This window comes from Hippoglossus hippoglossus, chromosome 24 (genome assembly GCF_009819705.1).
Source record: "Hippoglossus hippoglossus isolate fHipHip1 chromosome 24, fHipHip1.pri, whole genome shotgun sequence".
Lineage (NCBI taxonomy): Eukaryota > Metazoa > Chordata > Actinopteri > Pleuronectiformes > Pleuronectidae > Hippoglossus > Hippoglossus hippoglossus.
Window position 1 is genome coordinate 8,938,179 of NC_047174.1, and position 18,920 is coordinate 8,957,098.

At 41.1% G+C, this 18,920-nt stretch overlaps 1 protein-coding gene across 7 annotated transcripts in view; it reads right to left on the minus strand.

Annotated features, from left to right (window-relative positions):
• nhsl1b (NHS-like 1b) overlaps positions 1–18,920 on the minus strand; it is a 96,743-nt gene that overhangs the window by 65,341 nt on the left and 12,482 nt on the right. Inside the window, exon 1 of one of the 7 annotated variants that reach the window (XM_034580521.1) lies at positions 6,602–6,810. The exons of 5 other annotated variants lie outside the window; for them this stretch is intronic. In XM_034580521.1, coding sequence (XP_034436412.1) covers positions 6,602–6,659 — 58 coding nt within the window. In that variant the 5' untranslated portion in view covers positions 6,660–6,810. Of the gene's footprint in view, positions 1–6,171; positions 6,217–6,601; positions 6,811–18,920 lie in introns of those variants that run through there. One more of the 7 variants, XM_034580524.1, reaches the window with a different exon arrangement.

Below are 18,920 nucleotides of genomic sequence, written 5' to 3' on the forward strand. Positions count from 1 at the left end.
ATTATCTCAAGTTCCAGTGCTCTCTCCTCCTCCTCCTCCTCCTCCTCCTCCAGGGCCTCTGACTGAGCTCAAATCGGCTTGTGTTTCTGAGGTGCATGGGAAGGAAACCTCTGTGGGAGCTGTAATTTCATTTGTTTATGTGTAACCTTTGTAATTGTTACTTTTGGAATGAGGTGTTAGACAGTCCTCACCACCACCACCAAAACACTAAATGATGGGAATATCTTTTAGAAGAGCGATGTTTATGCCTCCAGTCCAGAGACTTGTAGAATCTGTCATGGGGCAATGAAGCTGCTCTGGTGGCTCATGGTGGCCCAGAACCTTACTAAGACACTTTGTGATGTATTTTCATTCATTTCAGGGGTCACCGGTCTGTGTATATACATATTTATATAATTATATATCATGATACATTAAGGCTGGGACTGGCTCGAGCCCTCCCCCGTGACCCTTACAAGATAAGCAGTACAGATGATGGAAAATAGAGTAAATTAATTAAAACATTAAATAGGAAGAATCAAGTGTGTTGAAGGACAAAGTAATAACTTGATTCATCACAAAAACTCCCACCCACAGTGACCCAATACACCCAAAGGAATTTAAACCATGGTATAAACCATTGACTGTATATAAAGATGGACAACGTTTCTCAACTTCCTCCCACTATCCAGAAATGAAGCCAAAACATTCCTTGGACAAACATCAGTGTGATAACAACTCCTACTTTGACCTTTTAGTTTGGCCCATATTTCAACCACTAATGTTGAGACTTTACAATTTACAGGCCATGAAAAAAAATATCTATTTACAGTTACTGGCTGCACTCGTTACCAATGCATTAGAGTACTGAGGCAAAACAACCAAAGACGTGTCACTGTCCAAACGTCCATGAACTCCGCTGTGAGAGTGGATCACAGATTAAACGTGATGGCGACGTGGAGTCTAATCTCACGAAAAAATCCGACACTCTGAGGTTGCAGTTCAGCCTTTAGTCGAGAGGCAGGGAAAACCCTTCAGTTAAGTCGCGGCTACATGCGACACACTGGTGGCTGCCGAACACAATTTGAAGAGGAGAGGATGAACCATGTGTCCAATGCAGGAGCCAAAGAAGAATGCATGTGTCTAGCATACAAACCAAATCCCCCAAAGCTGCTGACAAAATAGTTGAAACAAGAAATAACTAAAAGAGAAGCAACATGTATATTCTTTATAACATTATAGGGGAAATATTGTTTACAAATGGGAGTTGTCCAATAGAGGAGTTCGACATCTCCTGTATAATACAGGACACAGGAGCCTCCACCGTCTCCAGACCCGTCATAAAAATCCAGTCATAAAGTCAACAGACCATTCTCTAACACGGACACACATATTTAAGTGAAGGGTACAGCCTTGTTTCTCAAATAGTGCAAATATACTTATCTGTGGCTGCCAAACACTGTCACTGTGTTTCTAGGGGCAACCTCTCCACCTCCCACTTGTCTAGACAAAACAGTCACTTCATCATTAAAGCGATGCAGGTTTTCCAGATGAAAGAGGGTCGCCTCCATGCTCCAATGTCAAATAATAACTTTTTTGTTTACATGTATTTAAAGCACAGAGGAGTGAAAACCTTTTGCTGAAGTTATTGAGTCACAGAGTTGCACGGTCAATTAAACTGTGACCACTAGGGGGCTCTCAATCGAAACAATAAACAACCTAGTTTGATGACGTTGTGATGGAAGTTGTTGTCTTCACCATTATTGCCAATTAAAATTTACCTGAAGTTATGGCAGAGATGGACAAAGCAATGGGCGAAGATCAACGAAATTAAAAGACGACCACAACGAGACGTCCCGTTACCTTGAATTAAATTGGGGATTTTGAAAACATTTTAGATGAAAAGTGAAAATAACCTAGGATGTTTCCTTTCTCTAAACTTTAGCTTTGATTCTTGTTTATTTAATCTTCAATATATACTGTTAAAGAGAAGTACCTTATGGGGGGTTTCAGGGGCTTTGACATTAACTGATTTCTATGAAGTGAAACTGCAATAACTTAAGTTAAAAGATTTTCTGTGTAGTTAGAGTCAAGATTTTATGTTCTTAGAAGAGAGGAAAGAAAGGAGAACAGAGGTGCACGCTTCTTGCCCAAAGGCTCATATAATGAGTTGAGAACAGGAGAGTTAATAACCTGTAGAGACCCAGATGAGTCGCTATGTGGCCTACAGCACTACACACACACCCAACCTCATTTAAAAAAGAAGCAAGCCCAGGAGACTCCATACTGTCTGACAGACCTACGCCTGAGTACATATTCACATTTGATCTCTCACTCACACACACACACACACACACACACACACACACACACACACACACACACACACACACACACACACACACACACACACACACACACACACACACACACACACACACACACACACACACACACACACACACACACACACACACACACCAACTCCAGCTGTTCAAATTCATTGCTCATTAATCAGATTTATAGATATTTTTCCATTTTTCGACAGAGCCAAACTGTGACCTTAAAAAGGAGTTGATCTAAACTGTCGTGAATCATTACAAATTTGTAACAGTACATAATTCATCTCCAGATGATTGAAAAACAATTCAGTCTTAACTTGATGCCAACACAGATTTTTTAACAGAAGCCACATACTTGTGAATACTGTTCCTACTTTCCATTTCTAAAGGCTTGAAAAAAAAAAAATCATACATACAAATACAATGATTTTTGACCAATGAACAATATGACACCATACATATTGTGCAAGTCCTTACAAGATCCAAAAGCGTACATTCTTACGGCCTTTCTGAAAAAAATATTTTCCTGTTAATAATAATGGAAATTGCTGAGAATCTAAGTGGCCAGTTGAACTCGTCTGACCAGTCTGCTGCAGCTACAGGCTGCTGGTTTGACAGAAAGAAGACCAGTGTGATGAGAAGTGATACGGGTCATAGGGGTGAGAGAGCAGGCCAAGCACACAGCAGAGGGAAAACACTTCACGGCTGAACTGTAGGAGCTGGGGCCTCTGTGGGTGGTTACCAAAGACACTCCAACTGTGTACAACTGTGGATTCATGTGTGTTTGAATTATACAGAGAGGAAAACAGAATGGCGCCTGTCGGCTCCGCATGGTATAGCATTGACTAAACACTGAGGTTAATGATCTCGCACACACACCAGGCACCAGGCACTATTTCATGTTCTGCTCCCTTAGAGGATAACCCTAAGGCCATTTCCACAACCTGAGAAACACACTTTTACACACCCTCACAACAATCTAACAACTCATAACACACAAGTTAGTTTGCCTTATTTTACCACATTCCTAAAGACACATCCTGAAGCTCCCAGGGTACTACCACAAAACAAATCTATAAATCATGTGTGGCATCATTTTGAAATGTTCAAGTAATTGGCTTACATCCTGGTTGAGCAGCCAATTTGTTGGTACCGGGGAATGTAAATTGTAGTAGAGACAAAAAAGACAGAGGGAGTGATATAAAAACAAGAGCAGGTAAAATTTCTAGTATTACAATTACATCTGCCAAAAAATCTTGGTGTGGAGAGAAGGCTGTGTTCTGATGCAATGGAAAAGATCATACAGGGCCACAGTGTGTCAAATAGAAGCACTTACCTGTTGAGTTGCACAGGGAGTGTCATACAGGGGTCGGAGAGAAGTCGGGTGGAGGTAAAAAAACCAAGACCACAGTCATGTGGAAAGAAGATGAGAGAAACATTGAATTAGATGAGATTCATTTGGCAGGAAGTACATTGAACCTTGATAGGACCGGAAGATGTGTCACAAACAAACAACTAGATGTGTTTAACACTCTAATACAGGTGCTAAGAGTCTTTTGTTTGTCAACCTGTGCGTTTGCAGGAGTAGTGTGTGCTCACATTGCCCCCCCCCCAATGCTTTTTGTTATTGTTTTCTAGTGTAAGTGGCTCCTTGTGTTTGGTTTCAGATGTAACCACAGCGGTTAAGACAACAGTGAATTCACTGGGCAGTTTATTCCACCACTTCCCAGCCTGATTTGAGAAGAGATTTGACCAAGACAGGCAACCACAGTGGGTTGATTATTGTGATCGCTCTATTGTGAACATGGTTTGTCAAGGTCTGACGAGAACTGAAGGCCCATCGCTGGAGCAAAACTGTAAATAAATCGTCTGCCAAGTTATTTCACCAGTCGTTTTTACTTTTTCATCATTGGAAAACAATAGCACGAAATAAACATTCAACAGGACACTAGTGAACACATTTTTGTTAAAGCACCGCAAAGCTAAACATTCTTTTCATAATGTAAACTCGATCGAATCAGAGTGTCATAAACATTTACAAATTTCCTGACCACAGTGGGATGACAGTCATAGCGCTCGGCTCTTAACAGGAGCCAAGCAGTTAGGATGTTTGTATCACACGTTGCATAATAGTAAAATCCTCTGAGAGAAAATCGAGATCATAATAAGCAAAAAGTATCCACAGGAGAGATTTGTTTGGATACTTTTCAATGCTTAATCAAATGAAAGTCATAGGAGAACTGCACGGAGGATGCAAACGTATCGAGAGATGTCATGAAACTGCAAAATAATGAAGCAGCAAATGACAAACACTCTTAATAGTGCTTATAGTAATTAGTGACACTTTTCCAGAAGCAACAGCGTTGGAGAATTGAGTGACGACAATTAATACAAATTTAACACCTCAACTGTGATTAAAGGAGAATGATAAAGATAGGAAATTTGGTTTAAATTGCATTTTATGTTGTTTATGCAGGTTTCTAAATTCTATTTTATATTTACTCTCATAAAAACACATAATGGAATGAATCTAGTTGTTCTGTATAACCTTATTTTAAATGTATAAGAAAATAAATAACTGTACTAGATTCTAGCGTAACCTCTAGTAGCATTTCTCTTTCTATAAGCGAGAAAAATAAAAGCATAAACACAGCAAAATCAGTATAGGATCACATCATGGAAGATGATTATAGGAGACTGTGCAACAAAGGAAGGATTTCATATAAAATATATATATAAAATCATATCAAATATAATCATATCAAATAAAAATATTTCACGCATGATAAAATAACGCCATGCAGTCGTAAAGGGTAATAAATACATGGCAACAATGGGTTGAAATAGAAGAGTGTGATAAGTGTGAGAAATGTGTTAATGAAGACTATTGCAGCCTTGCTAATAAGCAAAGTCACACCTTGGATATGTGGTTAGTGGCATGGTGTGTGGGAGTGTGTGGGAGTGTGTGTGTGTGTGTGTGTGTGTGTGTGTGTGTTGGGAGAGGGGGGTAGAAGACCTGCCAAGTGGTAAAACAAAAAAAACCTTCTACGCGTGCAGCTTGTGTGACAATTAATAAATACAAAATCTAGTCGGAGATCTAAAGAAAATCAGCATCTACTTTCAGTATTTTACATCGTTAAAAGCAGAATTTTGCACAAAAAACAGACTTGTAATGAATAAACATGAAAAATAAACTAGACATGGCAGTTTATTTCTATTTCATTTATTTTAAAATCTGATCAAATTGCTTAGAAAAGCTCTTCTTCATGTTGTTAAAGACCACAAATGATCTGACCACAGAATTTAATCAACACCTCTCTGCCTCTGACATGCTGAATTAACAAGCATAGAATCGGAATTAAAATTTTGCACAGCAATTCACAAATAAACAAACAAAGCTTAACTAACACTGTGTCGAGCTATTAAGTTAATGTGCTTAAAGAGTTTCTACTGGAGGCAGGAGGAGCGTCTCATGTGTTTCCAAAGATGAAACCCCTAATTAATAATGCAATAATTCAGATTGAATTATTCAAATGGTGGACAATATACAGTATGTGTTTCTGTAACAATATCATCATCCAGGAGAACTAGGCTGCACATTCTGACCTGCTGAAGACATACATTACAAAAAAGAACTGTCCCTCAACAATCATCAGCTTAACATCCAAAACCGAAATTATCAATACCACTTAAAAACAAAGCAGATTATTTCAGAATACACACACTTGATGACAGATAGTCACCGAGACTAGTTTGTCAAACTGGTTGGATCAGTCATTCCACCTGTTATCACACATAACATCAAAACAAATATCAAGTATTGTGTAAAAGAAAAGAGCTTAAACATCACCTGCAGTGACCACTCCATCAGTTTCCATTCATTGTCTTTCCCACCATTCAACGCAGTCCCAGAGTTCAGGCTCCTCGCTGCTCTTCACCCAGTCATCCCAGCAAACCCACAACCTGAACAAGACAAGCTCACAGCCCACACTGCTCTATCTGCCGATTAGCACCAGATTTGTACCGCTATCTGTCCCTCGTCTCCTTTTCCAATTCACACTGTTCACACTTATTTTTTTTTATATTTCAGCTTCCAGTCTCTCCATCAGCTGTTATATTCTTCCACTGAGATCACACCATCTTCTTGCAATCTTTGTTTTTATCCATTAAGCTCTGCCAGGATTGTTGGAGCTGTGAAGTTGAAAACATGGGTGAGTGTGCACAAATAATTTGCCTAACACACACTAAACACACACACACGGAAACACAAACATATCTACCTTCATAAGGGTTCCTCTTTTGCTTCCGGTTCCAAATCCTAATCCCTTTAACAGGCATGATGTTATCGGATCACTACACTATTGCAAACATGGACCAAGGTTTGGTCCGAACACAACACCAAGCATACCATTATGCTCCCAACATCAGTTTAGAGACTACACACGGACTGACACACACACCCACTCACACTCAGCAACCTCTGCACTGCCTCGCTGCACGCGTGCGGAGCCCACACACACGTTGGCCAATCAAAAAACCTGTCACAAAGAAAGACGGGTACGAGTGAAGAGGGAGTGGTGCTTTCAAGGGGCCCCTGACTAGTGACCCCCCCACCCCCCAACCCTGAGGTTGCTACGGTGAGGCGGTCGCTATCTGCCAGAGGCTGCTGTTGCCAGGGCGATGCAGTGTGGCTCGTACCCTCTTCCAAACAGGTCTTCGGGCCCCTTTCATTTATCAAACCGTGGGTCATCGGCACATTCACAGGCAAGCACACCCACTCACACACTTCTGAAATAGGGTCTTTGAGGCGCTAAGCTGCTGAGCAATCAAGCCTAAAGGATCTCCAGGTTTAATTTGATGTGAGTCAGTCTGGTGAAGGAGTGTTTTGAACGCATTTGGCTTTTATTTCCAAACAGGTGCTTATACAGTTCTGTAACAAGTTTTAAGTCTAGTTACTTTAACGATTCGGGAGCTATTGTTACACTATTTATCAAGGCCTGGTTAAGTGAAAACATTTTGGTGTCAGGGGACCTTAAACAAAGCTAATTGTAAAGTATTAAACAGAATCTCAAATGTATGCCCACACACAAATTTATTAAGAACCCTCCACCAAACTTAAGGTCACAGAAAATAATGAATGTCCACTTAAATGTCCATAAGGGAAATCAAACAAGGGAAAAAGAAACTCCTTAGGCAGCTCGCTCAGTCCATGGAAAATGTCCACAAAAAGAAAGAGAAAATCAGTAAATGTCCTTCCTTTAAAATGCAATAATATAAATCAGGAAACGCAATGCATTGCAAAAACAAAAAGCCAAAAGAGAATCGAACTCACCAGGATGGACGAGGAACAGGGGAATAGGAGTCCAAACAAGAGTTGAGAAAAAAAAGAAGCCTTCTGCTCAGTGGTTATGGTCCTTCACTCACAATGTATTTTCAATTTCCTCGTGGGTAAGGTATCAGCATAAAAATAAAGCAAATATCCTTTCTTTTCTCTATTCCTCCTCACTTAAAAACCTCCTGTCTCCCCCAAACAATTCACCTCTCTTTGTTCTCCTAAGCCCCGCCCCTTACACCTGTGAACTGGCAGTAGAATTCACCTGTGAGTGTGATCACAGCAGGAAACTACACAGAACAGCCCAGTGACAGCACATGTGATGAGGACAGAGGTTTAACCTTGCAGGAATTCAGCACTTAACCTTCTAAAATACATATAAACTTCCTCTCACACTTGTGGTGTCACCGTTCCAAGAACACAAATGCAATTTTGATATGCAATATTAAATGTCCACCTAGCTACAAATGTTGAGTTCTATGTCTACATTTGTCATGTGTTTAGGTCGATATGTTTAGGGACGTTAGCAGCTCCATAAAAAGAGCCTCTAGCTGTGTCTCAATTCAGAAGTCGCCTCATACGGAAGATGCGTTCTACACGGCCCTCGAAGGAGGTGGAAGAAGCTGGTGACGCAAATCACAGATATCCTCTGTAAACCAGACTCAATTCGGTTCGCTTGTCCAGCCCTTTCTGCTGTCGCCTTAAAAGCTGCAGTTGGACACGACAAAAAAGTAGTTTACTTCTCAAACTCTCTCCAACATTACTTCACATTTACCCTCTGCCCCTCTGCATCAAGCCTCCTATCCTCCTTTCACTATCATCCTTTTGTGCTTTTTCAGTCACCATTAACTTTCCTCTGTCCTCTCAACAGATTTCACTTCACTCCATCATCTCCCCTCTAACAAACAAAGAGGTCTCTCCGTCTAATGTGATAATTAGGGGGCTTTTAGAGCCACTCACATTGTTCACCAGCCTTTTCAGTAAAACAGGCTTGATCAGAGAGGAAAATATTCCAGGAAGTCCAGTCGGAGGACGGGATTTATGCATTTAAAAGATTCTTGGAAGCCAAAACATAACACACCGTTTTGAAAAAAATCACATACACGATTTTACAACTCTGGAAAGTTATCACAGCAGTAACTGTTTAACCTTTCATCGCAACAATCTTGAGATACATCGCAGAAATGCAGGGTTCATGTTACGAAGTAATTAACGGGGATAGCGTGCATGTGCGTTGGCCAATGTAGCTCCTTGCCAACTGACGTTATGTGCGATTAAATTCTTTTTGCCTCACAACACTGGAGCAATTTGGATGGTTGTCAGTCACTCGACAACCCTCTGCTGCGCCTGCACACTTCCCCATTTCAGATGAAAACCTATCAGGCTGCATGTTTTTATACAGAGTCAAAGTCCGTCCAAAACACAGCTCTGAAATAGATTGACCCTGACAGATGTTTAAACCCAGTGAAAAAAGGTAATTATGTGTGTGAACAACTCTCTGAAACGCTGCTTGTATTGTTTGCCGTAATCACAACTTGCAAAGCAATCCGGATACATTTTGACTATCCCCTTTTCCGCAGACCAGTTGATCACTACTGTTTTACTTTTTCCAGTCCAGCAGGAAACAGCGGCGAGAAACGTGTCACATCCTGTGGCTGGTGACGCTACCCTGGCCAAGAGAACAATCAGAGGGAGGTGACACAGCTGTCCGATTAAGAGCATTTTTCCTCTGCGGAATGCGCGTGGTCAAGGGTCTAGGGTGCAGAGACTAGGATGGCGACAGGGAGAGGAAATGGAACAGGATACAGTTGACAGCGCCATCTCCCACAGGATGCTGGAAAATGCATGTGCGACACAGAGCTTAGTTCATGGTTAATGGTTTGAAGTGTGGACAGGGAGAAGAGGTTGACTTAACAACAAAGGCAGGGTACCAAAGGGAGAGAAAATGATATGGGCTGAAGTACAAAGTCCCATCAACATGCTTGTTTTCTTTGTCATCAACCAAAGCAATTTTAACCTGTTTGAATGTGGCTTCATTCACTCATGATAAACTGAGTCATTCATTTCCTTACCTCTCATTTTCTCAACAACCCCTCCTTCTAGCTCCATTCATCTTTGAATGCATCACTCTCCTCCTCTATTAACAACATCCTCCCAACTTCTTTCTGTCTACCAGAGTGTGCATGTCAACAATCTGGTACATGCGAAGAATCCAAGAGTGTTTGCCACAAGTGAGCGTTCACAAAAAGTCACACAAACTTTTCCACAGGACTTCCTCCTCCTTTTCATACTCCATGCATTTCCTCTCCTCCTTCCTCCCTTGTCACTTTACTGATAAAAGAATCTCTGGTGAGAAAAATAAAATAGCACACACACAAACCGATGAATATGAATATGACCACAGAGGAGGAAAAGAGGCAAGGTCACAATTAAAAGGAGTAAACACAAAACCTCAAGACCTCCAGAAATTCAGCCAACTACTGTTATGGATGCGTTTTGAATATGAAAAAGTACACACACACAAACACACACATGCAAACACACACATGTACACACGGAGTGAATCTCTGCTGCTGTGGTTGAGTGGGTTTGGTCTGAACTGACACACGGGAGTGAAAACACTGCCACATGGGCTGCCTTGCATTCTAACTCTCTGCCTTCACACCGAGGGTGTGTGTGTGTGTGTGTGTGGCCAGACCTTTTCTCACACTCCCCAGCATTTGTTGCCAAATTCACACTCATTAGCAGCAGCAAGAGAAAAGTCGACAAGGCCTTCAATCAAACACACAAAAACAACTGGAAACGCGCGCACACGCACACACACACACACACACACACACACACACAGATCTGTGTAAAGAAACAGACTCACACACAAGCTCTGCTGTCTGGCACCAGTTAAACCACAGAGTGAAGCAATTACGATGTTTGAAAGAGATGAAAAACATTTGATCATTTGAACACAGAAAAATGCAGACTTCGTATAAATTTCTGACAATAGTTCGGAGAGGAGTTGCTGCAGTAAGAGGCAGCAGTGTGTGTGTGTGTGTGTGTGTGTGTGTGTGTGTGTGTGTGTGTGTGTGTGTGTGTGTGTGTGTTTGAGAGAGAGAGAGCCTGGACAGTATCAGAGGACGGCTGCAGCAGAGAGAAGACAGAGAGAGAGTACTATCAGTAAATGTCACCACCGCACAGTAGCAGGGCACATCGAGCACAGTGTGTGTTCTGTGTCATCTCTCAGCGGTTCAGCTTGTGTCAAATATTACTGCACATACAATTCTGGAAAACCGAACAGGCTGCAATGACAGTAGGTGTGTGTGTGTCTCCTGAATTTGATCTTGCATGCTGCCTTTCTATAATAATTTAAATATATATATCACTATAATCATTAGCTACTGATCTGTAACCTGACCACATGTAGTACATCTACATGACTACGTTTTAGTTTTAAAATGCATCTCTGTGCCTACATTTAGGGCGTTCACTCTACTTTGGTGTTTTCGAAAAGCTGCTGGCACAATTTTAGTTTGAAAACTAAAATTTGTGAGCAGATGGTAGTACCAAGCCAAGACATGCAGCAATGCACCAACAACAGTATTGTAGAAAAGGCTTCACATGTAAAAACTCCACAATTTTGCAAAATTGCATCACATCAGGAACATGGTCAGAGCCACAGTTTCTCATAAGCTGCTTCCTGTCACAAAGGGGATGTTGCTCTCTCAGCTCCCACCACTTGTGATTAGTTCCTCGTGGATTTGTTTTGCCATTTAGTTTCTTGAAGATAATTCAGGGAGCCACTATCCCATCAGGCCTTAATCTATTTGCTCTACTGTCTGCTTGTGTATGCTTTATTTAAGAAGTGCACTCTTCTTTGGTGCCATGAAGCAATCACAGAGAACTGATCATGGCAGTAAGACATAACTAATGTCAAACCCTGCTGGTCTTCTCAGGGATTTATTATTACTATTCACCTTATATGGAATAAAATAATCAAATTGGCCAAAGACACTGAGACTTATTATGAGGGTCATCTTGTCTCATCTGCACCACCCGAGCCCTATATTTACATTAATTACAGGCACATGCAGTGTAAATACTCAAGCACGTAGCCCAGCCAATGTAACCGAACCGAGCCCAAATGGCACATAAACATTTCTTTGATCGAACCCTTTCCAACCCATCTAGACCTGCCAGGACCAGTCAGGACCAGATTGGGTATCTACACTCTACACACACCTGAGGGAGCGGATATGATTCTTAGATGAACCTAGGTGTGATATTCATATCAAGTTCAGCGGGTGTACGTGTGCTTATGTGCAGAGTTTGGAAATCTAACACTTTGCCTGCTACGATGATTGTAATGTCTGCATTCGTCTTTCTATACTCGAGGATATGATAATGTGACCTGATTCCATTTACAGTGTCCCAGTGACCCAGGAGGAAAAACCCAAGTCTCAGAGAACAAACTGGTGCATGGGTGGATGCGTGTGACTTATGGTGTTACTACGTCTCAAGCTGCCTCGGCTGCAGGCTCAGAGTGGCTGGTGGACGTGAGCTCACACAATGGGCTTCTGTGTGAGAGCGGGCGATGGGGCGGAGAGATTGAAGGAGAAGAGAAAAGGGGGTGAACTTGGCAGTCAGCACCAAATGTAAAAATTTGACTTTGTAGTTCCAACACAATTCAGAGTTCAGAAGTGAAATATGGTTTATTCTTTGCCAAAGCCACTTTCCTTTGTCTATTTTCATTTTATAGATGTACATATAACATATTTAGAAGTTACATGATGAATTCCAGCCAGTTGGATTACATCACTGTTTAGTGTGAGTGGACAAAAACGCCTTTCAGACAGAATTGGGGTGAGACCTTTAATTGCTTAACCGCACATGTGGCAGAACTCAACTACACCCATACGAACTCCACCCAAACTTTTGCAGAGAACTTCTGGGGAACTATTGGGAAACTATCGGGGTCGAAACCCAAACCACAACGACTACGAACCCCAACTTGTGCGAGTAAAGAAACAAAAGGGATGAGCCAAAGGAGGAGCGCAACAACTGCTTAGACCTCGTGTGTCACCTCCCGGCTCCTGAATTTGCCTCCCCTCCCTTCCCTTCCCCAGCCCACAACAGCCACATGAAAGGCTCACTGGGTTGGGTTCCCATATGGTGAGGAGACATGAGGGTGTGTGTGTGTGTGTGTCTCTGTTATGAGTTTGTGTGTTTATATGACTTCGCTGGTTAAGGGGGCTCCCTCCGACCTACTGCCCTCAGCCTTAAGAAGCCACGGGGGCAGCTGTTTTCCTGAAGAGCCTCTCACTCACTTTCCAATGCACACACACTCCTCCCTAACCCAATTAGGACACCCAGTTATGTTGTTAGTGGCTGTTTACCATAAACTCCCCTCTCCGGTCTTCCCTGGCTTCCTTCATCCTGCCCCTCCTGACCTCTTTTGCTTTTCTTTTCTCCGACTCATCTCTAAATCTCCATCCCCCCTTCCTTCACTGTATAATCATTTGGAATGTCCCATCCACAAAAAAATGACTTTAAGCTATTTTCAGCATAATGTGAAACAACAGTGGGGACTAAAATAATGCGTGTATTGGGACTCGTTTAGTGCTTTTTTCCAAACACAGTAAATCACAGATCGGACAGATTTATACCGCAAAAGGGGGGGACAGCTGGAAAGAATAATTCTTAAACATAACATTAATCTAAATTACACAACCAACATTCAATTCTCAGAGGCTGACTGGCTTTTTACTAAACCCATTTCTTTTAGGGCGGCAACTAATTCATTACTTTCACTGCTGATTATTCTGCCTGGTACTTTCTCAAATCATCAATTAATGCCTTGATCACAAATGAAAAATTTTGATCAAAAATATTCTACAGCAGAAGGTGACATTGACTGTCTTGTTTTGTCCAAAACGCAAAAATATTCACTTTTCTATAAGATCAAGAACCCCGATCAAAATTCGATTGTTGGTATTTATGCTTTAAGAATTAATAATTAATTGACAAATTGTCTACTAACCAATGAATTGACTTTTGCAGCTGTACGTTGTTTTACTGGTATAATAAACCAAATGGCAAAACTCACAGTATATGGTGTTCGAGGTATAAAAGTAAAAGAAGGTATTATAGTTAACTGGCTGTTACGTGGGTGTAGGTTTGTTTTGTTCTTTCTTTACATCATTTGTTTCATCGGAATGTTCCATTGCTGGAAAGTGAAGGTACACACCTAAACCTGGCATTAAACCTCTTTCTCTTCTGCTGCTTTTCTTCCTTTGTCTTTTATCCAGATGTCTCTGACACTTCTATTCTTACTTTTTATCCTCTCTCACCTTCTCAGCTCCTCCACCTTATCCTCTCATTTCCGCTCCCTCCCTCTCTTGAGTCCCTCTCTTTCTATCGAGGCACTGAGTTGTGACTGCTGCAGAATGGTCAGCGTGCTGGGAGGGCTCAAGTCTGGCCAAGAATCTGTCTGTGTGTGTGTGTGAGTGTGTGTGGGTCCAACTGCGCTGGTCTGCCAGAAGGAATTAGCCTCCGTTTTCTTCACTCTCTGTTGTGTATAGTCCTGTCTGACTCCTCAGCCTCAATGGCACATATACTGTGCCAAAAAATACTTTGAAAAAACTTAACAGAAAGAAAAAAGGAGGGAATCCGGGAGGAGGAACAAATACAGAGGGGGGATGGGGATAAAGCAAGGATAACAGTGAACAAAAGGCAAAGGAGGAAAACATGACAATGAACTGGACCTTTATATGTTTTGACAGCCTGCAACTGTCGATTCTACTATGCATATTAGCCAGTCCTCTGATTTATGTTGGACAATTTTTACATGTACAGGGCAGCAGGTAATTTCATCATACCTACAAAAGGTTTGGTTTTTGGTCTTTAGCTTTCTCATCTACCTGCCACCAAGGTATCTTAGCTATTTCACAAATTTCATTAAATTAGATGGACACTTCTACTTTGTTGTGGTAGGTTCCCAAGGTTGACATTCCACAGCACTTTATTAATCCAGTTATCAAATCCACTTATCAAATCAAAATCCTTTTAAATCCCTTATCAATCCCCAATAAATATCCCAAACTGTAAGATCTGTAATTACTTGTGTTGGCTGAGACAGCAGAAAAGAAATGGGATAGTTTTGAGTCGCACCCTAATGTTCATGAAGTAGCATAAGATAAGAAATGTTGATTAGATTTGTCAGACACTGCAACAGAAAAGCTTCAGCCTACTCGCTTCAACACATGGTCTTCAATGATCTGTGTGCTTCAGAAAAAGTAGTTCCTAAGACTATCAGATCAAATATATATATATCATGTGGCTCTTGATGAGCTAAAAAAGAATAACGGTTTACTTGATCAACTAGTGAAGTGTTTCATTACTTTCACAAGAGTATACACTGGCTTACAAAGAGAAAGCTCACAACAGGTTTGAGTGTAATTTTAGCCAAAACAGAATTACATTTATTTGTTGCAGCTACTATAAGCCTCCACCAGTAAGGTATGTTAATCAGTTCAAGAGTCCAAGTGACCATTTGCACCAAATTTGAAAGGATTCTCTGGAGGTATCACTGTGTTCACAGTTAGGTCACAGCCACCTTGACCTTTGACCACCACAATTTAAAATCAGGTCATCCTTGAGTCCAATTAGTACCAAATTTGATGAAATTCACTCAAGGTGTTTGAGATATCGTGTTGACAAGAATGGGACAGAGGGACGTACGGACAGTTGTCTGTTTAAGTGACAGGATGATTATCTTCATTTTTAGATGTAACAACAAACTGGCAAGAGTTCATATTTGCCCACAAGTGCCCTCTAGCTTCCATATTAATTCTTGATCTGTTGAAATGAAAATAACTTTAATCAAATCACTCAGTTTTTTTTTTTCACAGCAGTCTACAGGAGTCAAAAGGTTCCACATTTGTTTGTTCTGTTGCTCTATTGTGGAGTCTCTGTGATGTTTCTCCTCGCTTTTACTTTACTTACAATCAAAGAGATGGGGGGGGGGGGGGAATAAAAATAGAAACAACAATCGAGGAGATAGCATTAAAGACAAAATGGGGAAATGGGCAAGAAGATAGCTGGATGCAGAACAAAGACCAGACTCATTCATAAATGTTTGATAAAAGAGAAAGATTGATGGATGTCTCTTTTCCTCCCAGCCCTAGGGGATCTGACATTTCTATCCAGACCACTCATCACTGCTTCTGTCTCCCAACAACAAAGACATACAGTCTCATCTCAGGCTTCCAGGGTCTCTGGGACTCAGGGGACCTCTGCTCCCTCAAGGCCGAGAGCCCTTACTGTGCTTATTGACCTGCCTCGCTACCCCTTCCTCTTCCTCTTCAGGGACCTTCAGGCTTCTAGATCAAGTTTGTCCAACAGCGCCGGCAGGATGGGTTTGGGGTGAAGTGAGGTCCTGACAGTTAGAGACGCAGCTGATGGGCTGATTTAATCTTGATTCCAGCAGACAGTAGGGGCACATTGTTGGAGTTGAAGACACTTCATTGAAAGGAGAGAGGGGGGTGATTTTCTTTTATGTGGTGCTTCCTTGTTAGCTGGAATGGGCCTCATTGAGATTATTGGATCAAACGAATGAGGAATGTGTGCATGAGTGCGTGTGTGTGAGTGTGAGTGTGAGTGTGTGTGTGTCTGTGTAAGAGACAGGAGGAATAAAAGAGGAATGACAGACTAAAAGAGGTGTTGATTAGTGATAATTATGTGTTTATGGTTTAGATCATTTGACACGTTTAAATAACTATAGACTCACTAATGTGTCTGAGAGTCAACAACACAAGCAAAAACTAAACACAAATACTGGGCTGCATCTAACTATGATTTTTAATTAGTCATTATTTTCTTTAACAATTATAACGATATTATGACGTGGCCCGTACGAAGTATCTGATATTTCAAAGTTGCAATATTACAGGAATAAAGTTGTAATATTACAATAATGAAGTCCTATGATATGAAGTCATTATATTCTGAGAAAAAAGTCATATTACTATGAAAATAAAGTGGTAATTTTAGGCTACGTGTCACATTCAACTTGTCACCTGTATGTGGCACTGGAAAGCAAAACAAGTGAGGAGTTACTAAAATGACACCATAGAAACCACAACTCAATAGAACTGCAGTGAAAAACTGTGCAACCTGAAACACACAAACCCAGAATACAAAATATCCATCGCTCTGAGGGAGGAACCAGATCCTTCACAAACAGCCGTGACTCAAACAGGGGTGAAACTGGCCTATGGTGTTATAGGCCACATGACGCCACTGACACACAGACAATAACAGTTACTTGATACACTGGTATCACACGACGAGGACGGCTTCAGGACCAACATTTATGAATCCTTTTAGTATGATAATCACTGACCTGAGCGACAAGACTGGTAGACTTTATCTTCTGACTGGCAAATTACAACTTTTATAACTCTACATGCAAAGAGGTTGAATGAAAATAAAGACATTAAACATCCCATATTTATGTGGAGTCTGTTTTAATAATCAATAATGTAATTGTACCCATGAAGTTGAACCCCTGGACGTGGATTACATAGATTACGTGGATTACAAACATGACAAATATTAACATGCTAATTCCAGTGCTGAAACAAGTTGTAGTCTCAAATAATCTCTCAGTACATTAGGTCAAAATAATCAGAAACTATTTTGCTGATTGATTCATTGTTTAACTATGTTTAAACAATATATACCTTGATCCAGTTTCCCTTGAACTTTGAGTATTTTCTGTTGAACCAGGCTGTGCATCTATTATATACGTATATTACAATCTATTGTGAAAATGGCAAACAGAATTAAAGTTTCCACTCATATTTAGAAAATGTATTAATGGGTGATTAGTTCCCAGAAGCTTAGTTGAACCTAAATCACCAGGCAGCTGAAACCTTTAGTGATATAAACACCTGGGGGTTGGGAACACACCTAATCAAACAACAATAATGGTGATAGCCTTGTTCACTCACACACACACACATGCGCGCGCACACACACACACACACTCAACCACACACCTCTCCTTCCACACAGAGAGAGAGAGAAGGTCAAAAACACAGCTGAGTAAATACACCAGCTTGCAGAGCAGACAGAGAGGGTTGTGATTAAAAGGTCTGACCATTTAAATCCCAGCTCTTTTACTTCATCAACAACAGTGGCTCAAGTATACCTTTGGGCAAGGCACCTTTGGACCAGGTGCAGTCCAATTATTCACGGGAATGTCTTAAGGTAGGTTTGTATTCATAATCAGAATCTGCAGAACAGCACAAACGTCAGCGACTGAAGAAAACTCAATCCAACAACAACAGCAGCTTAACAGCAGTGTGGTCGGGTTATGGAGCAACAGCAACAATACTTGATGGAAGTGACTCATCTTATTTTACAAAACAAGCTCAAATGTCAAATTCTAGCTAACAAGCAAATCTCTTGTAATTACTGACATCCATAATCCCACGTCGCCACACCCCTCTTATTTGTAAACCAACAGGTAAGACACATGTACAGACAAACGCACAGGTTGTTTCCCATCATGTGTGTTCAGCTTCACATCCTCCCGCAGCCGTCATTGTGGCGACAGAAACAGGAATGGGCGTGCAGACTGCAGCAGGGTTTAAGGAGATTAACCATTCTGTAGCCGTATGAAATAATATTCTTCATAATCCCCATCACCGACTCTGAAAATCCCCTCTCACTGTGTGGCATCAGAGGGCCGCTTTAAGTGTGCTCTTTTGTTCTTTTTGAACACGCACGCACGCGCACGCACGCACGCACACGCACACACACACACACACACACACACAAAACAGCTGGATGCTCAGAATACAGATGTGTGGGATTACAGAATGTGTGTCTGTCTGTCTGTGTGCACTATACTTAGTTATGAATACACTAACATGGCAACATGTTGTGTTTCTGTAACATTACCTTGTGCACTACATTTTTCTTTACTTCCTGATTTATGAAGTTGTAGCTGTGTGTAAGTGACCTCCACCAAGGACGTTGTGTTTTACACAAAAATCAAACTACAATTTTCTTAAAATTTGACATAATGCTGGGGTATGGGTGAAGGAAGGAATCATTAACTTTTGAAACGGATAAAATTTGTCCCAGAATTATTTTTTTATTTTACTTTCTCTGACATTGCAAGATAGGATGGCACTGACAGTGACTTTTAGAAAACGTGGGTCATTCTGTCAAAAGTTAAACGTCAACACTTTGGAAAGATTGTAAAG